The sequence below is a fragment of the Sphaeramia orbicularis genome, chromosome 9, assembly GCF_902148855.1.
Source record: "Sphaeramia orbicularis chromosome 9, fSphaOr1.1, whole genome shotgun sequence".
Lineage (NCBI taxonomy): Eukaryota > Metazoa > Chordata > Actinopteri > Kurtiformes > Apogonidae > Sphaeramia > Sphaeramia orbicularis.
In genome coordinates, this window is record NC_043965.1 from 6,691,459 (window position 1) to 6,718,549 (window position 27,091).

Here is a 27,091-nt window from a genome sequence, read left to right on the forward strand (position 1 = left end):
CTCGTCCTCCTCGCTCCTCCTCCTCGCTCCTCCGTGAGCCTTAAACTCTCCGTGGTGAGCGAAGGTAAAGGGTTTGGACCCACGTGTTCACCGTACAGTCGACTCTGCCGCTCACACAGGTGATGCGTTCAGGGTCAGTCGGTGAATGTCCGGGTTTTACTTGTGGAACCTCTGGAAGTAGAGGGTGGAGTCGTCGAACAGCGGGTTCTTCACCTCCATCTCCCCTGTCTGAAGATGAGCAAGCACAAAGGAGTCTGGGTAATGTAGTTCAGAGTTCAGAGTTCAAAGTGAAAGAATGAATTTAAGTAACACCAACCAACAGAATAGAACAGAATAGAACAGAACAGAACAGAATAGAATAGAATAGAATAGAATAGAATAGAACAGAACAGAACAAAATAGAATAGAATATTATAGAACAGAACAGAATAGAATAGAACGGAACAGGATAAAAAAGGACAGAATAGAATAGAACAGAATAGAACAGAACAAAATAGAATAGAACAGAATAGAACAGAATAGAACACAACAGAATAGCATAGAACAGAATAGAATAGAATAGAATAGAATAGAACACAACAGAATAGCATAGAACAGAATAGAATAGAATAGAATAGAACACAACAGAATAGCATAGAACATAATAGAATAGAATAGAATAGAACACAACAGAACAGAATAGAACAGAACAAAATAGAATAGAATATTATACAATAGAACAGAACAGGATAAAAAAGGACAGAATAGAATAGAACACAAGAGAATAGAATAGAATAGAATAGAACAGAATGGAATAGAACAGAATAGAATAGAATAGAATAGAATAGAATAGAATAGAATAGAACAGAGGTTACTCACAGGTGCCAGTCCAGGACACTCATACACTGTGAAATCTCCGTCCTCGTTCTCCTCATCGGTCGACGCTCCAGAGTCGGGGACTTTGGGTCCTTCCCTGTGTCTGCAGGTCAAAGGTCAAACACAAACACAGAGGCATGAACCCTGAAACACCCGAACAGCCGCTGGTGACAAAACCATCTACTGATCTAAACTGTTTAATACCTGCTGATCCACTAATCCTATCAATACATGGAAATAATTGGTGTAAAATACAGTTTTTCATCTTTTCATGGTCATCAGATATGACCCATATGGACATTCAGAGGCTCTGTAGTTACCATGGAAACACTGTCATCTTCTACAACATTGATTCACCAGTAAAACCCATGGAGTTGGATCAGTGACAGTGGATGGACACACTGGGTTTATGATCACTTTTTGTTATGTTTTGTTAAAAAAAGTCACTTTTTCTTCAGTTTTCGCCATTTCTGATATAATAACCCTGAACTTTAATCTGCGCTTTTATGAACATCTACATCATCAGTGAATTAAATATCGGAAAATACATGATTTTCACTGAAAAAATGAAAAATACAGAAAGTAATATTATAAAAAATGGAAATAAATGACTTAAGAAAGGTTTAAAAAAAAAAGTAGCACTGGGTGTTTATGGGTTAGATATTCCAGGCGACTGCGTAGATTGACGGGCAGATGGGGGGGTGGGGGGGTGACTCACTTCTCCAGGGACAGCATCTGCTGCTTCTGGTGCTGGTAGTGGTACATCTGGGCACTGTGGGCCAGCTTCTTATCCCCGGGCTGGAACACAGTGAGGGGTAAGAGTGGACATGACAAAGGCTTTAGTTTGCACTCAGTCACGTCTGCTGATGACACTGACTGCACAGCATGTGTCCGGACTGCACGTGTTCAAGAATGGAAGCGTTTGACATCATACGGAATCATATGACACAGTTGTAAAGACATGTACCGACACTGGGAACAATACACATGATATCCAACAAATATGTGAAAAAAACAAAGGGTTTTATGAGTGAAAACAGCTCAACTTAATGATGTAGAGTCATACTTTATTAATGTACGCTCTATATCAGGGGTGTGAAATTCTCTTTAGTTCAGGTTCCACATTTAGTGCAGTATGATCTCAAATGGGTCAAACCAGTAAAATACTATCAGAATAATGATGAGATGAATAGATAGATAACAAAATAAACAACAAGCAACAAAATAAATAAAAAATAAACAAATAAGCAACAAAATAAACAAAAAATAAGCAACAAAATTAACAATAAGGAGAAAATCATGGAAAATCTTTCAGCTTGATAAATAGATCATTTTAAAAATGGTAATTAAAAAAAAAAGTACATGATAACACACTGGTACAACAGACAAACATAAGCATCAGTACAAAATAAGCAACAAAATCAGTGAAAAATGAATAAAATTTAAGAAAATAGGCAATAAACAAAATGAACAAAAAATAAACAAGAAAATGAACAGAAATCAGCAACAAAATGAACAAAAAACAAACAAATCAGCAACAAAATAAAAAAAAATCAGCAACAAAAAAACAAAACAAATAAGCAACAAAATGAAAAAGAACAAAATAATGAAGATAGATAGACAGACAGACAGACAGAAAGATAGATAGATAAAATAAACAATAAGCAACAAAATAAACAAAAAATAAACAAATAAGCAACAAAATAAACAAAAAAAGCAACAAAATGAACAATAAGAACAAAATTATAAATAATGTTAGTAGAAATAGACAAAATAATCAGCTTGATAAACAGATCATTCTAAAAATGATAAAAAAAAATAAAATAAAAAAAGTACGTGATAACACACTGATACAACAGACAAACATAAGCATCAGCGCAAAATAAGCAACAAAATTAGTGAAAAATGAATAAAATTTAAGAAAATAGGCAACAAATAAAATGAACAAAAAATAAACAAATCAGCAACAAAATGAAAAAGAACAAAATAATATAGATAGATAGATAGATAGATAGATAGATAGATAGATAGATAGATAGATAGATAGATAGATAGATAGATAGATAGATAGATAGATAGATAGATAGATAGATAGATAGATAGATAGATAGCTTTTCTCTATGTTTAGGAGTGAAAAAGTGAAATTACATGATGAAAACGTTTACATCTACAAACTGTCCTTTAAAAATATGAGTAACATGAACAACCATAAACATCTTTATAAAAATAAGTACAATTTTAACAATATTATGTCTCAGTTTATCATTTACACGACTTACAGATCTATGGATTATAGATCTACAAATACACAAAACGTTTAGTAACAGGCACAATATTCCACTTATTTTTCTTAAGAAATTTCCAGTTGTTCATGGTTGTTTTTACTATTCACATTTTTTGTGAAATTATAGTTTGTAAATGTAAATATTTTAATTGTGTTGTTACAAGAGAAACATTTGGATTTGTCATCATTTATAGGTTATTATGCTATTATTTTACTGGTCTGACCCACTTGAGATCACACTGGTATGTATGTGGAACCTGAGCTAAAAGGATTTTGATAACTTTGGTATAATTTTTGTAATGTTTCCTCCATTATCTTAAGAAGAAAATCTTGAGCCAAGAAATCCAAAAAACAAAAAAAAAAAACAACCAAAAAAATCTTCAATGAAGTAAAAAAATCTTCAATAAAGCCCCCCCAAAAATCTCAAATTTAGCAAAAAATCTTGAATGAAGCAAAAAAACAAAAAAGAAGTTCAATTGAGTAAAAAAGTCTTGAACAAGCCAAAAAAAAATCTACAATTAAGTAAAAAAAAAATCTTGAATTAAGACAAAACAAAATCTTCAATTAAGTAAAAAAAAATCTTGAATTAAGCCAAAAGAAATCTTGAATTAAGTTTAAAAAAATCTTGAATTAAGCCAAAAATATCTTCAATTAAGTTAAAACAAATCTTGAATTAAGCAAAAAAAAAAAAAAGTTAAATTAAGTAAAAAAAAAAAAAAAATTCCATTAAGCCAAAAAAAATCTTCAATTAAGTAAAAAAAAAAAAACTTCAATTAAGCAAAAAAAAAAAAAAAAAATCTCAAATTACCAAAAATTTGGATTTGTCATCATTTATAGGTTATTATGTTATTATTTTACTGGTCTGACCCACTTGAGATCACATTGGTGTGTATGTGGAACCAGAACTAAAAGGATTTTAACAACTTTGGTGTAATTTTTGTAATATTTCCTCCATTATCTTAGTTTCCACTCACCACATTATCAAAGGTCTGGGCTCTCATCAGTCCATATGCGGGGTAGTCCACCTTCTGGGTTAGACGAACACTTTTCTGCAACCTGTAAAAACAGTTATTTTCACTTCAGTTCTAATGACATTTACCAGAATAGAGATTAATTTAATTCAAGGGATATAAATGCCACAATGAAATCAAATGTATTTCAAATGCTTCTGTGGAAAAGAGCATTTTGCTGTATTTTTATAATATTTATCCAAGTCTTAAACAAACATCAGAACAAAAACAAGTGCAGCGTTCCTTTCATACGCAGCATGTAAAAACATCTATTTAAAGGGGCAATTTGTCATATTTTTACAGTATTTCCTCAAATAAAAAGTGGTTAATTACAAAACTTGTCTCTAATATTAGCTAGTGTTGAAGGTGACACAAGTAAATACAATTTCCTCATGTAAAAAAAAAAAAAAAAAGTAAAAATATAAAAAAATATGTCTAAAACTCCAGTGTCTGTCATATAATGTGTTGCCAGTTAAACAATTGTTATTTTCATGTTTAATCTAATACATTCAATAATATAATCTGTCTGTTTTCAACACTTGTACATCTGAAGTCTTACTGCCGGATCTCGGTCACTGCAGGTGTGTGTCTTTCTTTTTCAGTGAAGACATTTTACAAAATAAAAACTCTGTCCTGCAAAGAATGTTTTCAGTTCAATAAAACACTAGAGGGCTCTTATTTTGAAACCAGAAAAGACGTGCTGCATACATAGAACAGATAGCAAAACGTCAAGCTGAGAAAAATAAAAGCCTGGTCACTATTTGAGAAAACATGGCAGCTAAATTTGATCATTATTAATTAATTAAAATAAATGAGTACACATGAATCCAAACATGAAAATAACTAAACTATGAAGAAGGTTATTTCCACTTTGTAGTAATTTTTAAGTATATTTCTAAATATCATATTCATTTTTAAGACAGAACTCACAGTAGTATCCATCGACCTGTCACTTATTTACAAAAGAAACAGAAAAAGTAGGGGGGGGGGGGGTGTCTTTTCTTTACAACACAGTGATCGACTCGTGAGAGTAAAATGAGGTCAGTGTTGTGTGACACACTGGAATTAAAGCGTTTATCTCGTGAAGCAAATATTTTTCATCCATATAAATATTCAGATGGAACCAATTTCCATCGCCGTCTCGTGCAATTTTAATTTCCTAGTAAGAGTATTTTTATCCGGCAGGAGATTATTTCTTATCATTTCTTAATCTTTATCTGTTTCAGGAAATATGGTCTTACTGGTTTGTTTTTATTATATTATTGAATCATTATTGAATTATTGAATGTGTATGTATGAAATGCTTGACATAAATTTACATACTTTTGCTGTTGATAGTGAAACAATACTAGAAAATATGGGAATGTTTTTATTTCGGTTTCCAGAGCTCACAGTTGGATCAATGACAGTGGATGGAGACGCTTGTTTTTACAGTCAGTTAGCAATAACTTTGCTGAAAAAGTACCTTTTTCTTCATTTTATATAATTAACTTTGAATTTACTCAGAGCTTTCATGAAAATCAACATGCTGTCTGAATTAAATATAGGAAAATATATGATTTATACCAAAAAATGCAAAATACAGAGGATAATATTATATATATATATATATATATATATATATATATATATATATATATATATATATACTGTATATATTAAAAAATTGGTGATAAATCAGTTAAAAAAGGTAGAACTAGAGAAAAATTCATTGGGAACTGGCACAAAAGTAGCACTGGGTCTTTATGGTTTAATGGTGGTTTGTTGTATTTTTTTTTTTTTTTTTTTAACAATTTCAATGAATCAGCATCAAAACAACAAACTACACTGACACCTACATACACTGCAAACAAAAAGTTAAGGATATTTCTAATTTTTGGCCAATTTTTTTCAGTTGGGATTCTTGCACAGCGCTTTTTACTTTTTTGTGTGAATTGTATTAATCAAACATAGTTTTATTTACAAATGGCAAAAATGACAAAAAAAGAGAAATATCCTTAACTTTTTGTTGAAGTGTATATTAAAAAAATGGTGATAAATCAGTTAAGAAAGGTAGAACTAGAGAAAAATTCATTTGGGCACTGCCACAAAAGTAGCACTGGGTCTTTATGGTTTAATGGTGGTTTGTTGTTTTTTTTTTTTTAACAATTCTAATGAATCAGCATCAAAACAACAAACTACACTGACACCTACATACACTGCAAACAAAAAGTTAAGGATATTTCTAATTTTTGGGCAATTTTTTTCAGTTGGGATTCTTGCACAGCGCTTTTTACTTTTTTGTGTGAACTGCATTAACCACACATAGTTTTATTTACAAACAGTAAAAATGCCAAAAAAATGAAAAAAAAAAAAAAAAAAAATCCTTAACTTTTTGTTTGTAGTGTATATTAAAAAATTGGTGATAAATCAGTTAAGAAAGGTAGAAAAAGAGAAAAATTCATCAAAAGTAGCACTGGGTCTTAATGGCTTAATGGTGGTTTGTTGTATTTTGTTATTTATTTATTTATTTATTTTTTATAATTCTAATGAATCAGCATCAAAACAACAAACTACACTGACACCTACATACACTGCAAACAAAAAGTTAAGGATATTTTAAAAATTTTGGGGCAATTTTTTTCAGTTGGGATTCTTGCACAGCACTTTTTTTTTTTTTTTTTTTACTTTTTTGTGTGTGAATTGAAACAATTTTTTTCAATGACCAGACATAGTTTTATTTACAAATGGCAAAAATGACAAAAAAAAAAAAAAAAGAAATATCCTTAACTTTTTGTTTGTTGTGTATATTAAAAACTGGTGATAAATCAGTTAAGAAAGGTAGAAATAGAGAAAAATTCATTCGGGAACTGGCACAAAACTAGCACTGGGTCTTTATGGTTTAATGGTGGTTTGTTGTATTTTATTATTATTATTATTATTTAACAATTTTAATGAATCAGCATCAAAACAACAAACTACACTGACACCTACAAAAGATGCAACCATTTTTTAAGACATCTGTATGTTTTCACCATAATGAGTCCAAATATCTGCTGTAAAAAGGTCAATTCCATCCACATACAGTATATTTTATAATTTTTTTTTGGACGTCCTACCTGACCCAACAGGTTCCAGCGATGATCAGGGCCACCGACCCCCCCACGACGAAGACGCTGCTGAGAACTGAGAAGAAATACATACAGAGAGTGAGCACGAAGGGACGGTCGGCGGGTCTGGGGACGTTAGACGCCGAAGACATGATGGCGACTGAGCTCAGACGAGTCCGAAGCACGTACGGGTCTGGAGAAGCGACGCTGAAAATAACTGTGGAGGCGGTCATGGAAGCCAGGCACGACTAATGGAGTAAATCTGAGGCCAGTCCTGACATTTACAAACAATCTGTACCAACATCGATTCAGACAAAGGAACCATTTTCCTGAAGTCGTCCACATGTTCTGTGGTCTAGTTCTCGGTTTGACGGGACCAAGAAAACAGATCCGGAGCAAATTAGAAGTCAAGTCCTGTTTGTAGGATCTGTTTATTCCACTGGTGTAAATGACGTCAGTTTAAGAGGAGTTTAAGACCAGTGGAAAAAATGTAAAACAGGGCCCTCTCAGTTATCGCACTTGAAAATTCATTCATTTTAAGGCGTTTTGGAAATAATTACAACGAAATTAAAAACAAATTATCCGCATCAGTCATGCATCACTACATTGTACATTATCCATGACATATCAGTGGTGGATTTCCAGGATTTTCCCTTCTGTTATAAGCCAATTTGGCCACAGATAAAACCAAAATACTGTAAATTAATGTATAAAGTATCAAAATTATCTAATGATCTCTTAGGTGTGGAAGTTGGAGTGTTTTTTTTTAAGCTTTAAGCTCTAGTGCAGGGGTGTCAAACTCATTTTAGTTCAGGGGTCATATTTGGCTAAATTTGATCTGAACTGGGCCCGACCAGAAAAAATAACAGAATAACCTATAAATAATGACAACTCCAAATTTTTGTCTTTGTTTTAGTGTAAAAAACCCCCATTAAATTATGAAAATACTTACTTTTATAAACTATCCAAAAAAAAAAAAAACAAACCCTGAAAAAACTGAAATTTAAATAAAAAACATACAAAAATTTAGTGCAGTTTTAACAATATTATTCCTCAACTTCTCATTTGTCCATGTGCATTCTGGATCAGATCTACAAAGACACTAAACACTGAGGAACAGGCAGAAAAATTATTAAAATTGTGCTTAATTTTCTTTAGACATTTCAGGTTGTTCATATTTGTTCAGATTATTGCACATTTTATTGTTACAGGATAGTTTGTAAATGTAAATATTTTCATAATTTAATGTTATTTTTTGCACTAAAACAAAGAAAAAAAATAAGTTGTTAATTCTAGATTTTTTTTGGCTTAATTCAAGATTTTTTATTTAATTGAATTTTTTTTTTTGGCTTAATTCAAGATTTTTTTTTACCTTAATTGAAGAATTTTTTTGGCTTGATTCAAGATTTTTTTTACTTAACTGAAGTTTTTTTTTTGCTTATTTCAAGATTTTTTGCTACATTTGAGATTTTTTTTTGCTTAATTGAAGATTATTTTGGCTTAATTAAATTTTTTTTTTACTTAATTGAAGATTTTTTTTGCTTAATTGAAGATTTTTAAAACTTAATTGAAGATTTTTTTTTTTGCTTAATTCAAGATTTTTTTTTACTTAATTGAAGATTTCTTTTGCTTAATTGAAGATTTTTTGCTAGACTTGAGATTTTTTTGGCTTAATTGAAGATTTTTTTACTTAATTAAAGAGTTTTTTTTTTTGGCTTAATTCAAGAATTTTATTTTTTTACTTAATTGAATTTTTTTTTTTTTTTGGCTTATTCAAGATTTTTTTTTACTTAATTGAAGATTTTTTTGGCTTAATTCAAGATTTTTTGCTAAATTTGAGATTTTTGGCTTAATTGAAGATATATAGCTAAATTTGAGATTTTTTTTTTTTTTGCTTAATTGAAGATTTTTTTTTTTGGCTTAATTGAAGATTTTTTTTTTTTAACTTAATTGAAGTTTGTTTTTTTTTTTGGCTTAATTCAAGATTTTTCCTTAATTCAAGCCAATGTTTCTTTTTTTGCTTAATTCAATTCAGACTGTAGAATTTTGCACTTGGCAAAAACATCCCTGGGGCCGAACTGGACCCTTTGGGGGGCCGCATTTGGCCCCCGGGCTGCATGTTTGACACCCCTGCTCTATAGTTTCCAGCTGTTTTCTACACAGAGAAGGTCATTAAGGCAAAAATAATGATCTAATGTAATGTGAAATTATACACTTTTAAGTGAAAAATTGTACATTTTCTTACAGTGAATCAATACATGAAGTATGAAAATGATCTCAAAGTATTTTCTTACATGTAGAAGTTGGAGGTTTTGTTTTAAGCTGTGTATTTATTTATTATCTGTTCTAGCTTTTCCAATTTCTTGTACACAGAGAAGGTCATTATGGTAAAGTAATTATCTAAAGTAATGTGAAATCCATACACTTTTAAGTGAAAAATTGTACATTTTCTTGCAGTGAATCAGTGCATTAAGTATCAACATTGTCTCAAAGCATTTTCTTAGATGTAGAAGTTGGGGTTTTGTTTTTAAGCTTTCTATTATTTATTATCTGTTCTGGCTTTTTCCAATTTTTGTACACAGAGAAGGTTATTATGGTAAAATATTATCTAAAGCAGGGGTGTCAAACTCATTCATTTCAGGGGCTACATACAGTCTAATATGATCTAAAGTGGGCCGGACCAGTAAAATGATACAAATAATAGGTAAAGAAACTTATAAATAATGTCAACTCCAAAGTTTCTCTCTATGTTTTTGAGTGAAAAAAGCAAAATTCCTTTATGAAAATGTTTACACCTATGAACCGTACTTGAACATAACATGAACAAATATGAACAACCTGAAAATTCTTTAGTAAAATAAGTGCAATTTTAACAATATTACGCCTTAGTTTATCATTTATACATGTGCATCACAACTTACAGATCACAGTGGATCTACAAATACACAAAACATTTAGTAAGAGGCAGAATATTGGTACAATTCCACATACTTCTTTGAAGAAATTTCAGGTTATTCACATTTTTTGCAAAAGGCTAGTCTGTAAATGTAAACATTTTTGTGTAATTTTACTTTTTTTACACTACAACAAAGAGACAAATTTGTAGTTTTCATTATGTATAGTTTATTATTATAGTATTTTACTGGTTCTGACCCACTTTAGATTGAACTGACCTAAAATGATTTTAACATCCTTGATTGTAATATCTTCAGTGTAATTTTTGTATTTCACAAATTCATCCCAGGGGCCAGATTGGACCCTTCGGCGGGCTGGTTTTGACACCTGTGATCTAAAGTGATGTGAAATTAACCACGTTTCATTAAAAAAAATGTACATTTCCTTGCAATAAACTCCAAACTCCCTGGTTATGTAAATGGGTCTACACACTTTATGCTTTAAACTAAAACATGTGAAAATAAAACCTCAAATATCCTGTCAATTGACAGAAAATTTCCCAACCACAACCGCTGTACAACGCCTTAAACTAGAATTACATGAAAGTCTGACAATTTTTATAACTGAGCGCACACATTTGGTTGGTTTTTTAATAACTGCACCAATAGATTTTATCATACAAAAGTGCAACAGTGCATTTTGTTATAACCACCGCAGTATGTAATAATATAAAACAAAATGCAGGTAAATTCATCACCTACTGCATTCATGGTGTGGATTACAAAGTGTGACTGTTCATTACATTCAAAACGTAACGATTCATACTGTAGTGTCTTTAAATGTTGTATATAGATGGTCTTTTTGTTCCTGTGGTTTTTCCGCGTTGGGTAAAGGATTAAATGATTCTCTTTGGTTCAACTCCTGAGTTGTCCACCTCAAAGGCGGCAAAATGCTTGAATTCCCAGAACTTGTTTTTGTGGGTTTTTTTTTATAAACCTCACTCCTTGTGCTGGTACGAGATTGTGACTTCTGTTTGTTTTCAGATGAGATGATTCTAGTTCTCACAATAGTGATTCAAACCTCCTGAACAAATAGAAAGAGTCTATGTGAGGTTATCACAACCAAAACAGGGTCGGAAATTTATAAGAGACTTTGTCCAACGGTGATAAAAATTTAATGCATGTGTTCAGTTACGACATGTCAGGACTGTGTGTGTGGTTATTAGGTTGAACACACATTTGCCACATGAAAGAACGTTTATGTATCCAAACTTTTCTAGTATAGTGGGACAAGCGGCATTATACCCGTCGTGCCATTGTACGATAGCACACTCCCGTGCTGCAACATCGATCGGACCCTGTACCGGACGCCGGACACAGAACGTTCAGTATAGTAGGATTCTTAAGAGATGCTGCAACAGATTCTAGACACTAATAACTTCCGCAAACTGTGTAAATTAAGTATCTAGCATTAGCAATTATTATTATTAGGAATTACTAAATATGACCAACTATGCTTATTAAAAGGCTAACGTGCTTTATTATCCCTGCAGGGAAATTCAGTCTCAAAAAACTCACAGTACCTAGCATTAGCAATTAGCATTAGCACATAGCGTGCATTAAAAGCTGTGAGCTCCCATTAAAGGTGCTCAGGGACCAACTACACTAAATATGACCAATTATGGTTGATTAAAAGGTTAAAGGTTAAAGGCTAACTTGCTTTGTCATCCAGTTGGGAAATTCAGTCTCTAGATATTACCCAGATCAATAAACACACAGTACCTAGCATTAGCAATTAGCATTGGCACATAGCACAAATTAAAAGCTGTGAACTCCCATTGAAGGTACTCAGGGACCAGCTCCACTAAATATGACCAATTATACTTATTAAAAGGTTAAAGGTAACTTGCTTTGTTATACCTGTGGGGGAAACCTCAGTCTCTAGATATTACCCATGTCAGCAAACACAAAGTACCTAGCATTAGCATTAGCATTAGCACATAGCGTGCATTAAAAGCTGTGAGCTGCCACTGAAGGTACTGAGGGGCCAACTACACTAAATGTGACCAGTTATGCTTATTAAAAGGTTAAAGGTTAACTCACTTAATTATCCCTGTATGGAAATTCAGTCTCTAGATATTACCCAGATAAAAAAAACACAGTAGCTAGCATTAGCAATTAGCATTAGCACATAGAACGCATTAAAAGCTGTGAGCTCCCATTGAAGGTGCTCAGGGAAAAACTCCACTAAATATGACCAATTATACTTATTAAAAGGTTAAAGGTTAACTCACTTTATTATCCCTGTAGGGAAATTCAGTCTCAGATATTTACCATATCAATAACACAAAGTACCTAGCATTAGCAATTAGCATTGGCACATAGCACACATTAAAAGCTGTGAGCTCCCATTGAAGGTGCTCAGGGACCAACTCCACTAAATATGACCAATTATACTATTAAAGGTTAAAGGTTAAAAGGCTAACTTGCTTTGTCATCCAGTAAGGAAAGTCAGTCTGTGGATTTCTCCTGTTCTAACACACACAGCACCTAGCTTTAGCATTAGCATTAGCATTAGGAGCAGTGAGCTGCCATTGAAAGCATTCCGGGAACCAACTCCAGATCTTTATCAGCACCATGGTCAGGTGCACCGACAGGAGAATTCTGCATGAAAATGAAGAACGCATCATGTGCAACCAGTTGTGTAAAGCAGAATGTCAGGAATTCTGAATATTAGATGAAGAAACCATAATGTCACCCACTGGTTTCTGAACTGCTGTTTAAAGCAGTAGTTTGTGATTAAGTCATGGCCATGTTTGCTTTTTGGAGCCAGAAGTGACCACATTTAGACAAAAGGGGTGGGACAACATGAGCACAAGGGATCAGAAGTAAGCTAATGCTAAACATTAGCTTGCTGATGCCATAAAAATAGTAAAGTTCATTAAGTATTGTGCAATAAAGTAATTTTCCAGTCTTGTTAGTGGAACCGGTTAACCACACAAATACATATTTCAGTCAAAATCGGAAACAGCAGACATTAAAGCTTTTACGTGACTTGAGATCTTATAAAAGAAAATTAATTTAAAGATGGACCAGAACACTTACTAGAGGGTCCAAATACAACAAATGAGAGCAGAATGACTCCTGGAAAAATATTAGTGACTAGTATCTTAAGAGAAAAGTTGAAAGTCAGTCTACTGAAGCCACAGTTTTATAGAGCAGCATCTAGTGGCAGTCAGTGGTATTACACCTTTATGATACTAGCTTCATTTTGGAACTGAGGTCCTTAAAAGCTCCAAACTGCTTCCAAGTGCGGGTGCACAATTCACATTCCAGCTGTGCATAGATTGGAAAGGATGCTGCAATGTGAATGTCAATGGATTTAGGGACATTTAAATGTAGGAAAATGAAATAAATTAAACGAGTCTGTGCTTTATGGTGGTATTTCGGATTTAATGACCGGAATTCTTTATAGCTGTTACCTTATCCTTGAGTTAGTGTTTTCTAGTGCTTTTGCTCATTTTAGTCTGTCGTGCATTTTTCCTTGATCACCAAGCTATTTAGTCTCAAATTGCAATGATATAATCGCACATTTACTTTTCCCCTCCTGAATCCAGCCCCCCCGCTTGAAATGCTACATATAATTATTAATAGGCACTTCCACTAGAATCACAGCAAACTCATTACATGTAATTTGTTCAAGAGGTCTGAAATAAAATACATTCACACTTGAAAGAAGCTTCATAATGTGAAAAAAAAAAACAGAATAAATGTGACGATATGAGTGATTCTCACATTAGACCCATTGTGTTTGCTTCATTATTTTCTCTCTCTATTGTCTAAATTAATGTCTTGAATACTTTGTCAGGTTATAATAAGACAGTGTTTGCCTTTAAGCGCTCAAATATGTGTTTTACTGGATTCGGAGTTTGTAAAAGTACCACAAAATTATCGAAGTATACACATTTGAGAATATTGACAGATTATAGAACAACAGGAAACACTGGTATGTGCATGGAAAGATTTTTACAATTTAACTTTACTTGTTCAAATGTCTTCAAATGCTTTAATAACTTTTTTAATATCTGAAATTTGTATATAACCCCATTATCATATATCATAAAAACTATTGTTTCAGAATTATGTCGATGCTAAACCTTAACTTACTGATGAAGACGTGTCGTTGGACGGGTGCGGGACGATGACGGGGCCCCTGAGCAGAGCGGGGGTGTGGTTTGTGGCGATGGGAGGCGGAGTCAAGCTGACAGGTAAGACGCTGGCGGCGCTGGTGCTCGTTGGCTGCTCTGTGGCGGACGCCGTGTGGGCGGGGCCAGGCTCGCTGAGTTCCTTCGATTTGGGTTTGGGGACATCCTGAGAGGGAGGAGCTAAGACGAGGAGGGAGGATGTGAGTATTAAAGGTGTTAAATGTTGTATTTGTAGTTTAAAGTATCAAAAAATACCTAAAATTATTTATTGATTACATGTGTGACCACTAGAGGGAGTAGTGAGTCACTGTCTGCAACCGTTTGATCCTTTAAATGGCAGCGTTTCGTCTAAGTTTGATTATTTGAGGTGGAGGTGGTAACGTTTCCGAAATACCTTAAGTTTCTGGTCTTTTTCTAAACATTGGGGAAAAGTTCTTGTAGATATTCATGCTGGTAAGAAAGAGAAGTTGTTTAATGTTCAGAAAACGTGTTAATCAGGATGGAAATTTCAACTATTTTTCTGTAAAATCCAGCCTGGTTAGCTCAGGTCGGTAGAGCGTGAGACTCTTTATCTCAGGGTCGTGGGTTCGAGCCCCACATTGGGTGAAAGATCGTCCTTTACATTTACCCAATTCAGCTGCATTTCCATGTTGTCTTCACTACTTAAAGACCATAAAAAACCCTGTCTTTGAACTCTACATAAACCTGATATTTGTCTAAAAAAAGATAAATATTCAGCTCTTTTATGAAATATTATGAGTAATGTCCTGCAGTTAATTGGTCCATTTTTGTGCTAGTAAAAAAGACCAAATTATTAGTGTTAATAAAAGGGTGTTCTCCACTGACACAGCTGTAAAATGTAAAGAATGGAGTTCAATATTCAATAAATGACATTGTCACAATCATTTCATCAGAAGAAATAAAAATAATTTAGTCTGACTTTATGAGCAACAGCAAAACATATATGTTAGCATAAATTATGAGAATCTTAATTAAAAAAACAACAACAACAAAAAAACAGATAAACTCCACATTGATACGATTAGGGATTCAACAGTTTGTTTACAGCAATGGACATATTTGGTCTCAACTACTGGGGGTTAAATAAGCATATAAATATTGCTATTAATTTATAATGTTTGGAATTAAAAAGATAGTTGAACAATTTTGCAGGTTGAGAAAGTGAAAGTCAGTTTATTTCATGTAGGCCTAGTTTAGTAGTTTCCACCTTTAATGTGATTTAGATTAGATTAGATTAGATGGAACTAATTAATCCCTTGGGCAGAGCCCTCAGGAAATTAGGGTTCCAGAAGCAGCACAACACTGAATTTATGCATATAAGAAATAAAACAAAACAAAAAGCAAAGAAAATAGTAATAACAATAGCTATAAAAAATAGCAGTGACCCCCCCCCCCCCAAATAACAGGCAATTGCTCATTAGAAAGTACTAGTGGAAATACATAATAAATAACAAAGTACTACTAATAATAATAATAATTAAAAAGTAATTCTGTCATATTATAATATGCACAGTATGTACAGTATGTGGATTAGGGATGGGAATTGATAAGAATTTAAACGATTCCGATTCCATTATCGATTTGCTTATCGATCTGATTCCTTATCGATTCTCATTGGGTGAGGGAATAAAAGAGTACAAAAGAATGTGTTTGTCTTTATATTTCCATCTCTGCACAGAAAATATAACAAATACAGTATGCACAAATAATAACAACATATGACGCCGCTACCGGTTGGGGGGGTGGGCATGGCCAGTGACAGTGAAACTAAAGATGCTTTACTAATTCCTCTATTGCCACATTTCCACTACGTGGAATCCGGTTCGACTCTGCCCGTCTCCCGTTGTTGTGCACCTCATTTCCTTTCCCCTACCTTTGGAAACTTGTAATTTGAGGGGGTACGACGTTGTTGCCCGCACCGGAACCGGAAACTGGGTCCGAATGATGGCCTGGTGTTCAGTCTACTGCTACATTCACAAGGCGCAGCTAAGTAGTGAATCAAATGAAGCACAAGCTGTGGACAAATGCTTGACCATATTGGAGGGAATCCACACCCTTTTGAAGAAATGGAAGCTTTGGACAGTGGTTCCAGTGGACCTGGTGTCGTCTGTTTGGACCATTTCTGCCTCAGACGCCATGTTGACTACGTTCTGACCACAACATGTAGCATACGTGTGACGTCATGCACAACAAAGGTGGAATCGATAAGCAGAATCGTTAAGCAGGCAGGCAGGCAGGCAGGATCCCAGTAGCTCGATTCCAAGGAATCGAGCTACTGGGATCCGTTCTAAAAAAAGAACCGGTTCTCGATTCCCATCCCTAACTGGGATAGACAATAAATGATATAAACAACACTGGCATCACCAAGATAGAGCAGATTTATAACAATACGTTTTAAACAGATCTGTAATAAAATAAATATAGACTTATAGCCTGTACAACTCAACTAAAAAACAAAAGTAAAAATAAACAACTAATATAAAACTAACATATCTATTAACAACATATCACACTGTCACAGTCATTTCATGAGGGGAAGTAGAAATATTGTATTCCACCTTTACAGCCTCAGTGTACACTCAGTATGTGACAGGTGTGTGACAGTCGTACCTGGCAGTCTGGTCTCAGTCCTCTGTTCACTGATGATGGCCGACAGGATGTCGAGCTCCTCGTCCAGTTCAGGGTAAGGGCTTATCTTACCTGGAGGAACACAAAAACACACACATCATCACTGACACAACATCTACAGACCAGACAATGTGTTCATCTTATACCACACATGATCACACACACCACAAATCTAATCCAGAAACAAAACCACCCCTGAAAAAAAAGTGTGTTAAATGCAGTATTTGTAGCATAAAACATCAAAAATGACCTAAATTTATCATTAGATTACATGTATGTGACCAACAGAGGGAGTAGTGAGTCAGTGTCTGCAGGCAGTCTGACACTGAAATGACAGCGTTTCTTCTACATGAGTGAGTTTGATTATGAGGCCTGTAAAGCTATTAAATTATTATGGGATGTTATGATCTTGTTAAATTGCTGTTTGTTGATCTAATCCAGGAAACAAACTACCCCTGAAAAATCTATCACATACTATCTATCAAAGGGTTCCCATATGTTGTGTATATAAGCAGGTGTTATTATTTTAGCTATAAACATTTTATGTACATTATTACAAACAGCGCTTTTCAACATTATTTTACCAGAAGCAGAGCAGGTGGCTCCCAACAGTATTCCTTATTAAGTGGAATTTGAATAATAAACAAACTGAATGCATGAAATTCAATAAACTGAACCGTGACGCTGGTGAATATTTACACATCTACTTGTAATTCAGTGCAGGAGGAGGTTCGCTTTTATAACGTGTGGTTCGCACAGAAAACATGCATCTGTTCACATTATTTGTGCTTCACAAACACATCATTTTTCACTAAATGTGTTTAAACTACACTTATTTACAATTAACTGGTTAGAAATCTTTCCAAGTATGAAAACCTTTATGCAATACTTGTACTGTTTTTTTGGGATTTTCAGCCTGTCTGCTTTGGTTTTCTATCAAATAAAAAACATTCATACGTAGCACCTGATGTAAAATATATGTAATGTATTTCTTATTTTATTTTTTACCTTTACTATGATGGTACTCTTTTTATATTACTATGTAACTTTTATACTTATTTATATTACCTGTACAGACTGGAAAATTGTCATTTTGTTCTATTCTATTCTATTCTATTCTATTCTATTCTATTCTACTTACAGACAATATTTGCACACTTATTTATGTATATTCTTTAACTATCATATTGAAATACATTGTCTAGTACATACTATAGAAGTTGCTGTTCTAACTGTGTTTAATAAAGTGGTTAAATGTATATTTCAGGGCTGTCAAACTCATTTTGGTTCAGGGGCCATATTTAGCCCAATTTGATCTCAAGTGGGCCAGACCAGTAAAATAATGACTTAATAACCTATAAATAATGACAAATCCAAGTTTTTCTTTTCTTTTAGTACAAAAAACCCCCGATTAAATGATGAAATATTTATATTTTACAAAAAATATGTGAATAACCTGAAAAAAACGAAATTTCATTTGAAAATTAGTGCAATTTTAACAATATTATGCCTCGACTTATTATACATGTACATTTACACACAGTTTTACATAAACATTTGGTAACAGGCAGAATATTGTTAAAATTCTGGATTTTGGAACTAAAATTTGAACAATTTCCACAATATTAGATCTTATATTAACACAACTACAGATCACAGTGGATCCATAAATGCACAAAACATTTAGTAACAGGCAGAATATTGTTCAAATTGCACATCTGGGGTTGTTCATCTTTGTTTTTATTTCCGTATTTATTTGCATTTTATTGTGAAAGAATAGTTTTGCAAATGTACATATATTCACAGTATAATGTTATTTTTTTCCACTTACATTTTTTCCACATAATTTTTCACAAAGGAAATTTGTAGTTGTAATTATTTATGGGTTATTGTTGTTATTTTTATTTGAGATCACACTGGTCTGTATGTGGAACCTGAACCAAAAGGATTTGGACAACCTGGACTGTTTTTGCACTTTCACCCTGCAGGCCAGAATGGAACCTTTGGCGGGCCAGATTTGGCCCCCGGGCCGCATGTTTGACACCTGTGATATATTTGGTATATAAAATATATATTATAATAAATTATATATATTCTTCTTTATATTTACATATAGTTTTTCTTGTATGGTTGTGTATTATTATCAGTCTGTTGTAATTTTTTCTTTAATTCAGTTTTCTGGGTTAAATCACTGTATTGTTGTTTTTCCAGTGGAAATTTCCACAGATAAACCCTCTGCTGACTGTTGGAATTAAAAGTGTGGAATGTGCAGAGGGCTGATGATAACACCGCCTCTGTGTGGTGTCAAAAACAACTGCATCCAGTGTGTTTTCCTGGTGCTGCCTCCACCTCCTGTATGCTGCAGAGGGAGTTTACATCAGTGACGAGTGGGTGAAGCCACACAGACAGAGTGACGCAGTGTGTGTGTGTGTGTGTTTGGGTAAACACTGTATGGGTATGTGTGTACTTTCATTTATTATAGTAGTACTCGGTGTGTATCGCTGAGTGTGGGTGGGTGGCCCACTGCTCTACTGTCCCCTGATCACAGTGTGGGCGGACAGAGGGAAAAAAAAAAAACAAAAGAAAAAACCAAACACAACCCTGACAGTGGAGCAGGCCTTCCCGAGAAGCATGAATGAAAACTGTCACCATGGCAACAAGGAGGAAAGAGAGGAAGAGAAGGAGGGAAAGGAGAGTCAGGGATTTCTGTGTTGAGGAGGAGGATGAAGAACTGCAGGGTTGTCACGGTGGAGTTCAGTGACTGGTTTGAATGTAAATCTGAGAAAAGTGAAGCCAGTAGTGGGGAAGCAGAGTCATGTCCACGTCTGCTCTGAATCTGATCAGTGACTGGTAGGTACAGCTGTCAATCACAGATTTAACCCTCCAGTATCCCATCCATTTTTAATTCTTTTACACTTTTTTTCATCAACTTGAGCCATGAATAAAAATACCAAATATTCAATAACGGTCACATTTTTTAAACCTTTAAATGCTGTGTTTGTAATGTAAACAAACCATTTTTTTGGATGCAAAAAACACAAAAAACTATTTTTTTTCAGTATTCTACATAAAAAGTGGATCACATACTATTTGATTTTTTCATCCTGGCATATGTCAATGATTAACTCCAACATCGGTTAATTTGCATTATTTTTGGTGCTAGGTCAAATGTTCAAAAATACTAGCATCTGTCACCGAGTGTGCCAAAAATGCACACCTATAAATCAAACTATTAAATATATATTGATTTATTTTTCTGCTCTAATTTGATTTTATTTTTGAAATCAAGGTCAGCCCTAATACATGTCAAATAATCATTCATTTTAGATTTTTTAAAAACTCTTTAAACAATCTCTTTTCATCATGATGTCACTACATTTTTTGATGCAAAAAACACAAAATGTCTTTTTTTTTTTCAAAATACTACTTAAAAATTGGATTACATATCATTTGATTTTTGCTGCCTGGCATATGTCAATGATGAAAAGCAACATTAACAATGTTAATAAATTAATTTAGACCCTCACCTCTCAAATGAAGCCCAGATATCAGTAAAAGCAGGATTTAGGCCTTAATGGCTTTCAGATCAAAAACAGTGGTTATCATGGAAGAAATAGTGTGTTTTTAGCACACTTGGGAGACAGATGCTAGTCTTGTAATTTTCTTTTGTTTACAAATGAACAAATGAACGACTTTTGAATTCAACCTTATTTAAATTGTGAAAAATAATATGAAGTTTTTTAAACACGAAGTGCAAAGTATGCTTAAAAAGCGCACCCAGATACCGGAGGGTTAACCCTGTTTACTGTCTGAAAACCAAGATGATTTACCTAATGGGGAAGTTTTCTACAGAAATCACATTATATTATTGCTCCACCAGTGGGACTGTGTAGTTTATGTTGTGCAATGTTGTTTATTGATGTAATTTTTTTTTCTTATTGCTTATTATTACTATTATTTACATAGTATACTACTTATATATTGTTGTTATGACTACTATTATGATTACTATCACTTTATTAAACTTTTATCCTGTAATTAATTAATAATTATCATCTATCTATCTATCTATCTATCTATCTATCTATCTATCTATCTATCTATATCTATCTATCTATATCTATCTATATATCTATCTATCTAGCTATCTATTGCATATTATAACATAATTATTCATTTATGACTATTTTTATTATTACTGCTTGATTCTAGTACCTTCTAATTCATGACATCCGTGACATCAGACACAGCACCTTCACAACAGATGAGCTAAAAATAAACCAAAACTGGTGGACTTCTACTATTAATGAGTAGTTCAAACGTCCTGGTCGTGACAGCTCTAGTAGTGAGTGTTTCCGGCTGAGTCAGAATAAACGACAGTGTTTGAGTTCATGGTGATGAATCCACACACTTCAGTGGATTCATCACTGATGTGTTTGAATATAAGAGAAGTCACACACAGTTCAGTCTGTGATTGGGGGGGGGGGGGGGTGAAGGAGGAGGAAGAGGAGGAGGAAGAGAGGAGGAAAGAGGAACAGGAGACAGAGGAGGCGGGGAAAAGGAGGAGAGGAGGAAGACGACGAGGAAGGAGGAAGACAAGAAGGGTGATGAAGGAGGAGGAGGAAGATGAGGAAGGAGGAAGACGTGGAGGAGAAGGTAGATGAAGGAGGAGGAAAAAGAGGAAGAGACGGAGGAGGATGAAATGGAGGAGGAGGGTGATGAAGGAGGAGGAGAAGAATGAGGAGGAAGAGGAGGAGGGGATGGTGAAGGAGGAGGAGGAGGAAGACGACAAGGAAGGAGGAAGACGAAGAGGAGAAGGAAGATGAAGGAGGGGGAGAAAGAGGAGGAGATAAAGGAGGAGGAAGAGGGGGTGAAGGAGGAGAAGAAGGAGGAGGAAGAGGAAGAGAAGAAGAAGAGGAAGAGGAGGAGGAAGGAGGAACAGGAGACAGAGGAGGTGGAGGAGGAGGACGATGGAGGAGGAAGGAGGAAGAGGAGGAGGAAGGGGAGGAGGAGGAAGACGACAAGGAAGGAGGAAGACAAGAAGGGTGATGAAGGAGGAGGATGAGGAAGGAGGAAGACGAGGAGGAGAGGTAGATGAAGGAGGAGGAAAAAGAGGAGGAGAAGAGGAGGAGAATGGAGGAGGAGGAGGAGGGTGATGAAGGAGGAGGAGAAGAATGAGGAGGAAGAGGAAGAGGAGGAGGAAGGAGGGACAGGAGACAGAGGAGGAGGAGGAGGAGGAGGAGGAAGAGGAGGAAGAGGAGGAGGAGGGTGATGAAGGAGGAGGAGAAGAATGAGGAGGAAGAGGAAGAGGAGGAGGAAGGAGGGACAGGAGACAGAGGAGGAGGAGGAGGAGGAGGAAGAGGAGGAAGAGGAGGAAGAGGAGGAGGAGGAGAGGGGTGAAGGAGGAGGAGGAGGAAGAGGAGGAGGAGATGGTGAAGGAGGAGGAGGAGGAAGACGACAAGGAAGGAGGCAGACAAGGAGGGAGAAGGAAGATGAAGGAGGAGGACGACGACTGAGCGAGGAGATGGAGGAGGAGGAGGAGGGTTGCATGACGGAGGAGAAGAAGGAATGAGGAGAGATGGAGGAGGAGGAGTGAGGGTGATGGATTGAAGGAGGAGAAGAAGAATGAGGAGGAGATGGAGGAGGAGTGAGAAGGAGGAGGCGGGTGATGAAAGGGAGGGGGAAGAAGGAAGAAGAGCGATAAGAAGGACGAGGCGGGGAAGGAGGAGGAGAAGGTGGTGGAGAAGGAGGAGAAGGGAGGAGCAGTGTGATGAAGTCCACCCTGTCCAGACCATCAGTGACTCCCGTTAGATCCATGAGTCCTTCAGATTCAGACTGAGTCCATTCTGCACTAGTTTGGACTGTGATTGACAGCTGAGTCCAGTCTGGATCTGATCTGATCTGCACTGAGGGAAATGGAAGCTGAAGGAGTCTGCTCTGAACACACACCACACACCACACACACACACACACACACCACGCACACCAACACACCACACCACACACACACACACACACACACGCCTCACAACTGGACACATGTGCTTTTACTGTGGATGTCCATGGGTTTTACTGGTGAATCAATGTTGTAGAAGATGACGGTGTTTCCACGGTAACTACCGAGCCTCTGAACATCCAAATGAGTCATATCTGATGAGCATGAAAAGATGAAGAAGTGTATTTTACACCAATTATTTCCATGTATTGACAGGATTAGTGGATCAGCAGGTATTAAACAGTTTAGATCAGTAGATGGTTTTAGTTTTTGAGGGTTAACAGAATAAATACAGGGTTCAAGATGTTAGAAAACGATGAACTCTACTCATTTTCTCCTCACTTTAGAAGGATTTGTTCTCTTTTATACCATATTTTAAGTTTTTTGGTTAATTTTTTCTGTATTTTTCAAGTATTTTGCTCCTTTTATTGTCATTTTACAAGTTTTTGTACATTTTATCCTATGAATAATTGAGATAAAACTGTATTTTACAGCAATTATTTCCATGTATTGATAGGATTAGTGGATCAACAGGAGTTAAACAGTTTAGATCAGTAGATGATTTTGTTCGATGGTGGATGTTTGGGTCTTTGGGGGTTAAACTGAAAAACCTATGTGTAAATAATGGAATCAAATGGGATCAAAAATGGACTTGTCTTTCATCATTGACTGTAATGCATGCCACTGGAGGTAACAAGAAGGGGCGGGGCTTCAGCTCTACATAATATCCACCTGTATGCAGTTATATTGTCTCTTGGCCAGGTTGTTATTGTAAATGCGAATCAGTTATCAATTAACCTGGTTAAATAAAGGTTAAATAAATAAATAAACACTGTGTGATGCTGTTATTGGCTGCAGGTACAACCTCAATGTCCATAAATGTACTAAAAGCACTGAAAAAAAGAAAAAAAAGGAAAAATCCAGGCCAAGCACAGAGGCTCAGAGGTGTGAAGATTACAGTTACAAACCTGTGCCTTTAAGACATTGCATCTTCAAAAAAAAAAAGATTTCAAGCAGGTTGGAGCGATAAAATAATATAACTTAAATAACATAAGTACCTATAATAATAACCTCCAAATTTTGCCTTTGTTTTAGTCCTATATTAACAAAATTATGGATCAACAATTTCGACATGATCACAGTGGATTTACAAAGGTGCAAAATATTTAGTAACAATCATAATATTGTTAAAATTCCACTTTTTTCTTAAGAAATGCCAGGTTGTTCATGAATGTTTACATTCTTCATATTTTTTGTGAAACGATAGTTTGTATATGTAAACATTTACATCGTGTAATTTTACATTTTTCACATTAGAACAGAGAAAAGTTTGGAATTGTCATTATTAATCGGCTATAACTCTATTAGTTTTTGGTTTGATCCACAAAAAAAACCCAACAAAAAAACCCATACGTATACATATCTATTTATGCATAATTTGGTTTGTCTTATGTCCTAAAAGTGTGATTCACTATGTGTACAAACTTGTTAATATCATTATTAATATCCATTTTTTTGTACTTATTTGACTATAAATATAAATAATACTGTGTGTGTGCATACATAAATATATATATATATATATATATATATAATATATATATTATATATATATATTTGCAGAATTTTGCTTGTCTTATGTCCTAAATGTGTAGTTGGCTATGTGTACAAACTTGTTAATATCATTATTATTATTATTATTTATTATTATTATTATTATTTCCTTTTTTACTCATTTACTTTTTTCTTTCTTTCTATCTCTTTGAACTATGACTATAAATAATACTTTGTGCGTAGACATATATATATCTATTTATGCATAATTTTCTTTGTCTTATGTCCTAAAAGTGTGATTGGCTATGTGCACAAACTTGTTAATATCATTATTATCCATTTTTTTACTTATTTACTTTATTTATTCTTTTCATTTATTTATTTATTTTGCACGTTCCTTTTCTTCCTTGCAGTGAGCATTATTGATATTCTTTTTTTCTTTCCAAAAAAAAAAACAAAAAAAAAAAAACCCAAAACAGTGTACTTTTTACTATTGGTGTCCTGTACAATGTCTTATGAGACTGTTCTGAATAAAAATTTGAATAAAAAAAAAAGACATTTCCTCCTAGGTGTGTTTCGGACTTGGTGACCCACCTTTAGCGGACTGAGTGGAGTGGGAAAGGTGTCTCCTCTTGATCACGCAGCGTCCGTGGGAGTTTTCCACCAGTGGGCGGAGACAGGGGCCGCAGTGCGAGCTTCCCTGTTGGCAGAAGTGACGTCCTGCTCGGGCGCAATCTAAACTCCGAGGACACAGATGAGACCCTGCAGACGGACAAACAACACTTACGTCAAACACCTGCACCGACTCAGGGGTCTTTAGACACATTTTCGCAACAAATGGACATTTCAGCTGCACTTGTTAATGTTTGCATCTTAAATTCATGATCATTTCTGTCATTATCAGAAGAAGAAAATCAGAATTGTCTTTGTTGTCATTGTGTGTGCACTGAAATTAGGAACCAGTGCAATTATTGAAAAAAAAAAAAAAAAAAAACTGAAATAGAACCAATGTCCCTGTAACTTAGCGTCATGTTCTATCAAGAATCAATATCAAGTTTAATTTGCAATATTGTCCGGTTCTGTCTCTATATTAGAGTCCTGTGGTCCTGATGCAGGAGATCCATCTGCCAATAAAAATGGGCGGGACTTTCACTGGAGGAGAACTCAACTGATTCAGTCAAAGTCAGTATACGACTTCCTATCAGTGATCAATAGGACATATACTGATATCTTTAACTATTTACATGTTATAATCCATCAAAATATTTAACCCTTTCATGCATGAATTTTGAGAACCTTACTCAAGATTTTTTTCCAGAGTGTTTTTATTCCTCTTTAGGCATGAAAAAAAGAATGTGATTTAATATCTTTTATATGGACCAATTTTTTGTGGAGTTACAAAAAAAGTCCACTCATTTGGACACCATGTGTTTAATTTTTGAAGCAAAAACATATTTAAATTGTAATATCAGAAAATGATATACTGTGTGAAAACTATGGAATAAAAACATTTTTAATGCAGCAGATCTGATGTTTTCTCATCTTTTATCATACTCTAATACTAGTTATCACTCAGTTCATGGAGATAATATGCAAAAAAAAAACAAACAAACTTTTTGTTTAAGAAAACTGTTAATTACAGTCTAAAAACAATAAGCAATTGATTTACACTCAAACATGTTAGTGCAGATCAGGTTTACCAAGAACAGGAAAGTTACAGTAATGGTATGAATTGCAGTGTATGGGATGGTGCTGTGTTGGCTGATATGGAACTAAAACAAAAACCCAGGAATATACAAGAGAACAGCTGTAGAATAGCTGTCCACTGTAGTGACCAGTATGTATGAAAGGGTTAACATATTAATAATATATTATCATCATCATCATCATCATTATTTCCAGACTCAGCAGTCCATTTTAAAACAAACAAACAAGGAAGCAACAAATAAAATAAATTTAAAAACACAGGTTAAAAGTACAGACAAAACATATATCATTATTATATATTTAATTGTACAGCTGCTTTACGTCTTTAATCTATTCTTGTGTTTATTTTATTTTTTATTTTTTTTAAATTTTTGGTTTTCCCCTGTAAGTCACTTTGGAAAAAAGCATCTGCCAAATGCATAAATATAATGTAAATATCACCAGCCGCACTGTACCCGCGGTGCCATTGTACGATAGCGCCTTCCTGTGGTGCAACAGCGGCACTGTATCCGTACACCTCCCGTGCTGCAACATCGATCGAGCGGATATCGATGGGACATGGGGCGGGGCCGACATGTGCATTTATAGTAGGATTATTATTAATATAATAATAATAATAATTAATTCTGGAATTTCCCCTTGTGGGACTAATAAAGGCATATCTTATCTTAAATTGGACCATTATAAGTAAAGACACATTTTTAATATGACAAAAATTTGTCAAAAATTCAAAAATCTAAATTTCTCAAAACTGTGAACAAACTTTGTAGACATTGTCCCAAAGAAGCTAAATATTTCTTTTTTAAATGAATGTTAAAGCGCTGATTTTCAGGTTGTCAAATGCTCCAC

The 27,091-nt window shown here is 34.5% G+C and overlaps 1 protein-coding gene and 1 non-coding gene across 2 annotated transcripts; one reads left to right on the forward strand and one right to left on the reverse strand.

The window, feature by feature from the left end:
• LOC115425579 (neural proliferation differentiation and control protein 1-like) lies at positions 1 to 26,818 on the reverse strand. The gene is made up of 9 exons (XM_030143208.1): positions 26,698 to 26,818; positions 25,130 to 25,297; positions 16,969 to 17,058; positions 14,300 to 14,517; positions 7,248 to 7,486; positions 4,114 to 4,195; positions 1,574 to 1,653; positions 859 to 958; positions 1 to 228 (listed from the first exon to the last, which is right to left on the reverse strand). The coding sequence occupies exons 1-9, from the start codon at positions 26,816 to 26,818 to the stop codon at positions 157 to 159; spliced, it is 1,170 nt and encodes a 389-aa protein (XP_029999068.1). The 3' UTR covers positions 1 to 156.
• On the forward strand, positions 14,870 to 14,943 carry trnak-cuu (transfer RNA lysine (anticodon CUU)). Its single transcript has one exon. It is a non-coding gene; the product is annotated as a tRNA-Lys (tRNA).
• Positions 26,819 to 27,091: the final 273 nt, after the last annotated feature.

What these genes read in the sequence shown, in the direction of transcription:
- LOC115425579 (XM_030143208.1), bottom strand. Translation starts at nt 26,818, where the DNA reads ATGTCGGCCCCGCCCCATGTCCCATCGATATCCGCTCGATCGATGTTG. An exon ending in CTCCACTCAGTCCGCTAAAG is followed by an intron (nt 17,059 to 25,129) that starts GTGGGTCACCAA and finishes GTGTTCCTCCAG; the next exon opens with GTAAGATAAGCCCTTACCCT. An exon ending in AGTGTCCTGGACTGGCACCT is followed by an intron (nt 229 to 858) that starts GTGAGTAACCTC and finishes GCTCATCTTCAG; the next exon opens with ACAGGGGAGATGGAGGTGAA.